General features: G+C 37.7%; 2 protein-coding genes across 3 annotated transcripts in view; one reads left to right on the plus strand and one right to left on the minus strand.

Annotated features, from left to right (window-relative positions):
* ube2j1 (ubiquitin-conjugating enzyme E2, J1) overlaps positions 1-7512 on the plus strand; it is a 16982-nt gene extending 9470 nt beyond the window's left edge. The window contains exons 6-8 of the mRNA XM_079887621.1: positions 1858-1987; positions 3201-3302; positions 5627-7512. Of these exons, the coding sequence (XP_079743747.1) occupies positions 1858-1987; positions 3201-3302; positions 5627-5902 (508 nt within the window). The 3' untranslated portion in view covers positions 5903-7512. The remainder of the gene's footprint in view (positions 1-1857; positions 1988-3200; positions 3303-5626) is intronic.
* The window catches only part of LOC307168033 (snake venom 5'-nucleotidase-like), a 475297-nt gene that overhangs the window by 174649 nt on the left and 290933 nt on the right, over positions 1-9715 (minus strand). The window lies entirely within an intron of this gene.

The raw sequence follows: 9715 nt of genomic DNA on the forward strand, positions 1-9715 counted from the left end.
GTGCAAAACAGAGGAGTAGGGGATAGTGAAGGGGTAAGGGGTAGAATTGGGATTGTGCCTTAATCTCACTTTATTAAGCAATGTCTTTGATCCAATTCAGCCATACTAATAAGCAATTATAACTTGTGTTATACATCACATTTGTGTTTAATTTTTGTATTGCTGAAGAGTGTTGAACTTTCTCTTCCTGCTTCCTGTTCTGTTGCGATCCAGAATGACTGTACAGCTGACAGGTGTGTTTACTGTACAGGCATGCGTCTGCATTTCCTCCAGCCTGAGGCTTATTCAGTTCTCTTGTGTGGTGTAAGAGCCATTTGCCATTTGCATTTGCCAATTAGTTTTTTGTTAATTAAAAAACAAAAACAAGCAAGCCCAGCAAAAGTAACATAAGGCATTACATTCCATAAAAGTAACTTAGGGAGTAATGCAATATTGTAACAGATTAACTTTCCCCAACACTGGTTGTTACTATATTGTGTATTTTAGCACAACTGGAACGCTGTAGTCTGACTCACGGGTCACCATTTTCAGGTCCAAACGCTCTGTCCGATGACAAAAGCAAACAACAAACAGTGTGATAACGTTTGTTACAATAAACCAACATTACAATAAAGTCTTAATAGTTAACGTTAGTTAATGTATTAACTAACATCGACTTACAATACATTTATTACAGTATTTATTAATCTGTGTTAATGTTAGTTCAAGTTGGCTCAGGTCCTTTAAATAATATTAACATACAACTTTTGATTTTTGATGAAAGTAACAGTAACTAAGATTAATAAATGCTTTAAAAGTATATTTTTAGAACCTTATTGTAAAGTGTTACGAACAGTGCTAATATACACTCATGTTGTGCTGTAATACTACAGAAGAATCCTGATCTAACCGGCTACACGGCATGCTTTTAGACAGTGATTCTTTTTTTAAGGAATCGTTAAAATACTTGAGCCTGTAGACTTGTGTACAAGGGGAGTTTTTGAGCTTAGTTTAAAGTCAGCATAAAAAGGAAATTGTGATAGTCTTTTCTTCTGGATTGTGTCAGATATCTATGGAAGCTTGTTTCTGCCACAAAATAAAACATTTTAAAAGATAATTGTGACTTTTTATCTCACAATTGCGAGTTTACGTCTCTGACTTTATTTCTCAGAATTGCGTGAAATAAAGTCAGAATTGCGTGAAATAAAGTCAGAATTGCGTGAAATAAAGTCAGAATTCTGACTTTTTTTCTCGCAATTGCGACTATATCACGCAATTCTGACTTTATATCACGCAATTCTGACTTTATATCACGCAATTTTGACTTTATATCACGCAATTTTGACTTTATAACACATAATTGCGAGTTTATATCTCGCAATTCTGACATCTTTTCTCAGAAGTCCAATTCTAAGGGAAAAAAAGATCTCAGAATAGTTTATATCTCACAATTCTGACTTTATAACACGCAATTCTGACTTTATAACTCCCAATTGCGACTTTATTTCTCAAATCACAATTCTGACTTGATATATCGCAATTGTGAGAAAAAAAGTCCGAATTGTAAGATAAAAAGTCGCAATTATTATTATTTATTTATTATTCAGTGGCGGAAACAAGCTTCCACAGATATCAGAGTGAAACCGCTTCTGGAACATGAACAATTGATTGGATGGTTGTGGTTTGCTATTGGTGGATCATATGTGATTGACAGGTCGCCCCGCCCTCTTCATCAGAGAAGAGATGCTACAAGAGGGAGGGGAACATATTTTGATTAAAGATTACGAGCGCACATTTTTAATTATAAAAATAAATATGTACTAATAAATCATTTCGAATATATACCTCAATATTCCTTAAATGTGTTTTGTTTGGCAGGTCTCAGGATTTCTGCTGTGAAGGTTGTGGCAGCTGTATGCGCTCCGCTCTGCTAGCGCTCTCTCCTGACAGTGACCTTCGACCTGTCGACTCTCAGGCACACAGACTGGCCCAGCAGATCAGCTTCAAGGTGACCCTCACTGTTCATCACACTCAACATCCAGCATAGTGTATTCTCATCAAGACTATTACGGCAAGACACCTCGGGTGAACAGCGTAAAAAGTTTAGACATGCAATTAAGGCATTATCTATTTACGTATGTGCTAATTTGCATCAATTTCCAGAATAGAAATCTGAACAGGTTCAAAATTCTTATTTCTTTTTGTTGACATATTCGAGTACGCTCCATGAATCTGAAAACACTGTAAACAGAGAGAGAGAGAAAAACTCCAACATTTGTAGGAATAAAATGTATAAAACAAGTGCAGCTGAAGGGGAGATTTGAAACACATTTTGAGAAACTGCCCTTTAAAGATGTGTATGTGTAATTAGGAGTTTAACCCTTTAGAACCTGAAGCTAAAATAGGTGTTTTTCACGTAATTAGATTTTTTGACTGTAAAATTCATCTTGAATGTCATCAAGGTCTCATCTTTTTCAGAAAAAGATAAGCTTTCAACAAATTACAGTTATTGACCATTATTGTGTGTGGTGAGCTTGTAAATAGAATTTAAATAGACAAAAATAAAAAAAACTAGAATAAATTTACTGATTTTTATTTAGAAAAAAAACAGAAAAAATCATGAATGAAAGTAACTAACACTTTATAGTTGAAGAATGAACTATAATACATATATGCAAGTCTTTTTTTGTGACATTGGGTTGCACAGTTTTCATTTAGGACACTTTTTTTCATACACGCACACATACAAATGCACGCACACATACACATGCTTAGATACGTGAAAGAGTAACGGCCATCCACTTCCCAAGTTTCATTAAAAATCATCCCAGTCCCCTCTTCTGCTGTCTAACACTTCTTTCGCCATGTATTTGTTCGTTTCTTTTGTTATTTTATGCAATCCAAAACACTCTAACCTGCCGCGCTTCCTAATTGAAATCTACAGACGGTGATAAAATAAGTTTTAATAATAACATGTTCACACATATTCTAATTTGTTACACTGTCAATTTGTACAATTATTTAGTTTGTACATTTAAATTTAAGTTATGTTATAGTATTTTATTATTTTGATGTCTTTATTATTATTCTATGTTTTCCAAGCTTTGGCAATATTGTATTATGTACAGTCATGCCAATCTAGTCAATTTGAATTTGATGAAATAAACACTTTTAAACACTAGGAGCATTGAGGGTTTTTGACTGGTTTATTGTGTCGTCAGGCGGAGTCGAGCTCATCGGCGGCGGCGGCGACGGCTTCCAGTGACAGCGAGAGTACGTCTACACCAGAGAGAGACACAGAAGACACGTCTTCAGCTGAGCAGGTGCAGGACACACACACTCGTACACCGCTTCATTTACGGCTCATTCTGCTGCTGGGGACAGTGATGACTCGGGGTGTGTTCACACTTGGCATGTTTGGTTGGATTAAACCGAACCCTGGTGCGATTGCCGTGTTAGTGCGGTTCGTTTGAATAACGTTGCCGTCTGAACCAAACGAGCGGAGTCTTGGTCCAAACGAACTGTGGAATGGAGTATGAACACAACACAGACCAAAGACATGTAACCGAACCAAAAACGGGACATGATGTCACAAGATGTGACCCTAAAAGGGCAGAGTGCTCAAGCACACCTGTTTTTCCTCACCATAGTCGTGATGTTGCCCTTCACAGTTCAGTACAGGTGTCAGGTGTGTGTGTGTGTGGGATTCCTGACACTGGTTTGAGTTCTTTACACATTTTATAAGCTCTTCTCGAGTTCTCAGCTGGTCAGAAAACCATAATATGTCGCTACGCACATGTATCCCAGAACACAGCACTGTTTTTGATGTTTGGTAAGTTACATCAAGAAATAGAAGTGATAAAAGCCGACCAATCAGGTTGTGAATATATCCCTATATTTCTTTAGGTTCGGTGTTAAAGTGACAATGTGAACGCCAAGCGGACCAAGACTAAATGTTTTTGTTTGTTTTTGGTCAAATGAACCAAGCAAACCGAACTACAAGTGTGAACACACCCTCAAGCTGTAGTGTGAACACACATGGGGTCTCATTCATGAAACATTCGTAAATATACGAGTAAATATGAGAGTGATTTGCGCGTAAAGAGACCTTCCCGAAAAATCTTCTCCTGATTCACAAATACTTTGTAAACGTCAGATGTGATAGTGAAGTGTGTGTGTGTTAATGAATTCCAATCAGTCGTAAATGGGACGCACGTGCACGCTCATTCTCAATTACCATAAATCCCGCCCATTAAATCCGACTGACCACTATATATGGGCATCATATTATGACACCAAACGAAGGATTTCAACATGTCTTCTCAAAAGCGAATGAAGAAGAGAAATTTCTCAGATGCAGAAATTGAAGTTTTATTATCAGAAGTTCATTCAAAACGCCACATTTTATTTTCAAGCGTGCATAGTGGCGTATCAGGTCCTAAATAAAGGAAGCTTGGCAGCAGATGCAGTTAATGGAGTTTCATCTGCTAATCGAACAGTCCCAGAAGTGAAAAGAGTCCCAGCCCTATTGGAAGCAATTAATTATTTGATTAAAGTGTTCCGTTTGCAGATGCTATTACTGGCTCTCATAATAAAAGTAAAAAGAAAAACCGTATGTAATTACTATATATAATATTTTTTCAAAATGCTGTGTAAATATGTACCCGATCAAGGTGAATTAAAATGCAGCCTTATTAAAGGTCCCGTTTTTCGTGTTTTTGAAGCTTTAAGTTTGTGTTTACAGTGTGCAATATAACATGTGTTCATGTTTCGCGCGTAAAAAAACACAGTATTTTTCACACAATTTACTTATCTGTATACCGCTGTTTTCACTGTCCTAAGAACGGGCTGATGACTTCCTTGTTCTATGAAGTCCCTCCTTCAGAAATATGTAACGAGTTCTGATTGTGCCGGCGGTTCCTGTGTTGTGATTCGACAGCAGCTTAGCGCACGTTGCCCGGAAAGGTCACGCCTCTTACCATAACGTGGAGATGCATGCGCTCAGGGAAGGCCAAACAAAGGTGATTGGACTCCGGGATGAAAATAACAGCGTCTCGACGACATGGCGACAAACACACTCTACAAACGCAACTCTTCCTCTTCTCCGTGGGAGCGCAACAAGACCGCGCCCCCTTTTTTTGTGTATTCCTGTGGGCAGAGGTTAGTCAAAAAACGGTTCTACTGACGTCATTAAAGCAGGAAGTAGAGGGATGTAGTCCAAACCAGCCGTTCGATGTAGTCAACTTCTGTTAAATAAAATATCTCGCTTGGCATTGAACTTTGAGCTTTATAATTTTACAGATATTATTTTTACTCTAACAACAACATTACACACTAACTAAAGTTTGAAACATGGGATCACGAAGAACGGGACCTTTAATGAGCAAAACGTTCGGATGTTAAACGCACTATTTACGCGTGGCTGGGAGCAGGTGTAGATTTCTTTCCTACCAACTAACATTTGGAAAATACGAACATTTTAATGAATCCGAAAATTTACGCCAGAACCACTTTACACACGATTTACACAAAAATTCGTTCTGCTCGTGTTTCATGAATGAGACCCAATGAGTGTGTGTTTCCTCCGTTCAGTTCATCAGCTCCCAGTGTGTCTGTAATGATCTCTGCTCTCTTTCTTGCGGTCTAGACTGAATCCTCATTCGTGGCTGCTCAGACATCAAGCGAGGGTCCATCCGTTTCAGCGGCTCCGAGTCCACGTCAGCGGCGCTCGCAGAACCAGAACCAGACCCAGAGCCCGAGGTACCCCACGTTCACGGCCTCCCCCGCCCCCCCGCACCCGCAGCAGGACCCCAGTCACACGGGCTGCGCCGTCCTCATCGTGCTCCTCACACTCGCGCTCGCCGCGCTCATCTTCCGCAGAATCTACTTGGCTCACGAGTACAAGTTTGATTACGAGCTGTGAACTCTTTCTGTCGTCCTCGTCCAGATCCAGCAGACGGGGTGTGTGTCCTCTTCCTGGACGCTGCCCAGCACCAAGACTTCTGGATGTATCAGAACAAAACCTGAAGGGGCGAATCTCAGTGAGCTTGTCAAGAACATGTCAATGGAAGCTTGTTTTCGCCACAGATGATTGCAAAAAAGACGATCTCAAAATGTAATTTTTTTTTACTAGGAATTGCTAGTTTATATCTCGCAATTCTGAATTTTTTCCTCTGGATTGCTAGTTAATCTCTCAAATCTAAACAAGAAGGTCAGAACTGCGAGATATAAACTCAATATTAACTTTATTTCTCAGAATTGTGAGATATAACTCACCCTTGTGAGAAAAAAGTCAGAATTGTGAGCTGCAATTGTCACTTCATAACTTGCAATTCTGTGAGATTAAAAAACTTTATGAATTTTGATTCAGTGGCAAAAACAAGCTTGCATCAATTTCACCCCTAAAAATTACAAATTTATATTTTACATAAAGAGAAGACCGTTTCTGATGTTACAATTATCCCCGAGCTGTTTTAACTGTAAAGTATTTATGCATCATGATGGTAATTATTGTACTGCCTTTTAAACTGGGAACATTTTATTTAAAAAAATATCAATGTGAACATCTGGACACATGACTGTACATTACATTATCACATGATGTAATAAGAACTGGGTACTATTCCTGTTTTCTTCAATATAATTCATAATAAAAAAAAAAACATTTTTTGGGGTGAAATATGACATTTTCAATATTTTGATGGTTTGAGACAGCTGTTTCCTAAATAATGCATTTCAAAAGTTACAAGTACCAAGGTACAAAATTTGGTCTTAGACTAGAAGACACCAAACACTTGAGCATTTGCAGACGGCTTCTGAAACGCATACGTCTGTCTCGGAATCGAACATTTACGCACTATAATAATGTAGGCATGGTTGTAATATTGTACATTTTGCTTTTAAACTATAAAAAAACACAACGTTTGCACTTGGATAGATGAGCCTCTCTGGCTGCTCATTCAAGCAGTCAAAATGATGTTTTTATTTTTTACTGATATATCTATAACTCAGTAAATGAGTTTATACATAGTACATGGATTAATGGTGTAGACAAAAGCTACGCTGCCCTTATGTTGATAGACATCTGAAACATCATCTGTTTTTCACTTCCTTTAGCAACACCCAATAAACCTGACTGATCCATAACTGTCTGCTCTTTCCACTCTGTCTTGTAGGTTTTAAAGTACTTCGCAGCATTGAAGTGTTAATATTAATAATATTGCAGCATTAATGTTATTGACATGAAGGATAAGATTGTGTGTCTTAGTTGTTACTTCGCAGACTTTCAACTGGTTGGCGTTCTGCCAGGAACACACAAGAACCAAATCTAGCATTTTTTCATGTTTCTATTTACTCCATATATCAAATATGTGCAAAATAGTGTGATTTTAAGTGTGAGATTGTATTACAGCATTTGCATATTATATCAACACACTGTATTAAGGCTTTGATTTAATGTGGGGCATTGTGATTGATGTCTACTACTGTTAAGCACAGATGATCATTAAAACATTTAAATTAATCCGAGATTCAGATCCATGTGTCCTCTGTTCCTTGAGTCATGAGTTTATTTCGAGTACTGGCGTTCTGATGAGCGAATAGTGTCGCACTAACAGAAGTTTAATTCATTCTCTGTACTACTGTACACATTTTATTAGAATAACAGTAAAGTCATCAAAACTATGAAATTATACAAATTGTAGTATGTTAATTATTCCTGGGATTTGGTCATATTTCAGACTTTTTTTAAAGTAAAGTCACCAAAATGAAATGTTAAAAGCTTTTCACAATACTTTGGTGTGTCTATTATAATGGATACAAATAATTATTGCATTTAAATAAATAATGCCTTATTTCTAATCGTACACGAAGCATTTTGTCATTTCCCTGAGGCACTTCACTGAATTAGTACTTAGAAAATATTTAACAAAATGTGCAGTGTCTGTAATTTATGGCAATATTGTAAGTATTTATTTGTTACATTTTCTTGTGTAGATTTTGAATTCATATTTTTGAGGCGTATTATGATCAGGGAGGGTACTGTCAAGCTCAAAACTCAATCCCATCACATAAAATTAAGATGGAAAATGATTGTTTTTCAAATTTTCATTTTAATCCGTAAGTACAATGTACTTATTTCATTGCTGCCATATGAGGTCGACTGTCCTAAACACCTCAACCCCGTCATGTGTGTTTATTTCTCTTTTTTCAGCACGAGGCCCCCTATAGGGTGCTTCACTTATGGGGCCCCCATCAGAAAATTCATGACACAAAACAACTTCAGAAATGTTGAACAACATTTCAACGTTCAATGTTTTGCAACAAAACGGTGACGTTTTTTTCTTTTCTTCACGTTAAAGGGCCAACCACCGAAGTTTATGCAGAAATGAACAATGCTAATTACGCTTTCAATGCGATTCGACTTTTAGTGCATTAAAAATACAAACAATAGGCCAAGTCATTGGACAACATGGAAAGCAATAGAAATTACATGAAATTGTAATTATATTTCCCCACAAAGATAAATGTTTGGTGGTATATCCAGCTGAGAGGACTGTGGGACAGAAGACTATTATCTTCTCTATACTCTATAGTTTCCTCACTATACTCTAAAGGACACTGATTGTAAAGTGTCAGAATCGGGCACAATAGACCTTATTCAGAGCAGCGCCATGACAGGTATGAAAGTGAGGCTGTGACTGGGATAGCCCGTGTTTCCAATGGCATCTGCTGTATAAAGCTCCTAGATTACTTACAATTTTCCACAGTTTATATAGTCGGGAGTTTTTTGTCAACTGAAATTTCTTGGAAAGATATTTTTTTCCAGTGTTTCATGAGCAGAACAATCCAAAAACACATGAAATAACAGTACAGCCCATTGAAGAGATGCATGTCTGTCCCTCGCAGCCTCGCTTTCATTCCCATTAAAGCAACACTAAGGAACTTTTCCTCTTCGGTCCTCCTACAGGTTGGAAGCGGAATTGTCCATTACCGCTGTCGGAAATAATTTTGCCGCCTGCAGCCGACTGTCGCACACACACTCGCTGTTTATCCAGCACCGGCTTTGAATGAACGATGTCCGCTGACAAGGTAGAGTATGTTGCATGATTTCATGAAAGTATGATGTATTGCAACATCAGAAACGAAGAAAAACTAAATAATGACTATTGTAATGCTTGATGTAAAGCAAGTCAAATTTGTAGTTTTCTTATGTCTCATTCGAACTACAGAAACGCGACCCGGTTTGGCAAACTTGCATAGTGTGGTTCTAGCAGATATAGGGCTGCAAAGCGAATCCAGAAGTGCCTTTCACCCTGTTATGACTTGATGAACACTGATACGATTTTGGAAACATTATTTTAAGGTAAAAAATGTTACTTAGTGTTGCTTTAAAAATCAAGGATGGCGCTGCTGTGAATAAGGTCTAAAATGTGTTTTGGCTTACCACTGCCGGTGCTATTCGGTAGCACTTAACAAAAGCGAATAATTAATTTAGTATTCATGGTAAATGCAGATTAATAACGAACATTTCATTTACATTTTAATTAAATTCTTTAAAAATATATATTTATAGAACTTCGTGCGCCATCTGGCGGCCCTCCGTAGATTGGATGATGTGGGTATACATCATTCTTGAATAGTTGATCAATGTGCGCTTTAGTCGTTGAGTGCGGTCTAGCTTTTCTAGCTTTTTAAGACGATGTCTCGAGTTACCAGTGTCGCCAGTTCTGCTGTG

The sequence above is a fragment of the Squalius cephalus genome, assembly GCF_949319135.1.
Source record: "Squalius cephalus genome assembly, chromosome: 12".
Taxonomy (NCBI): Eukaryota; Metazoa; Chordata; class Actinopteri; order Cypriniformes; family Leuciscidae; genus Squalius; species Squalius cephalus.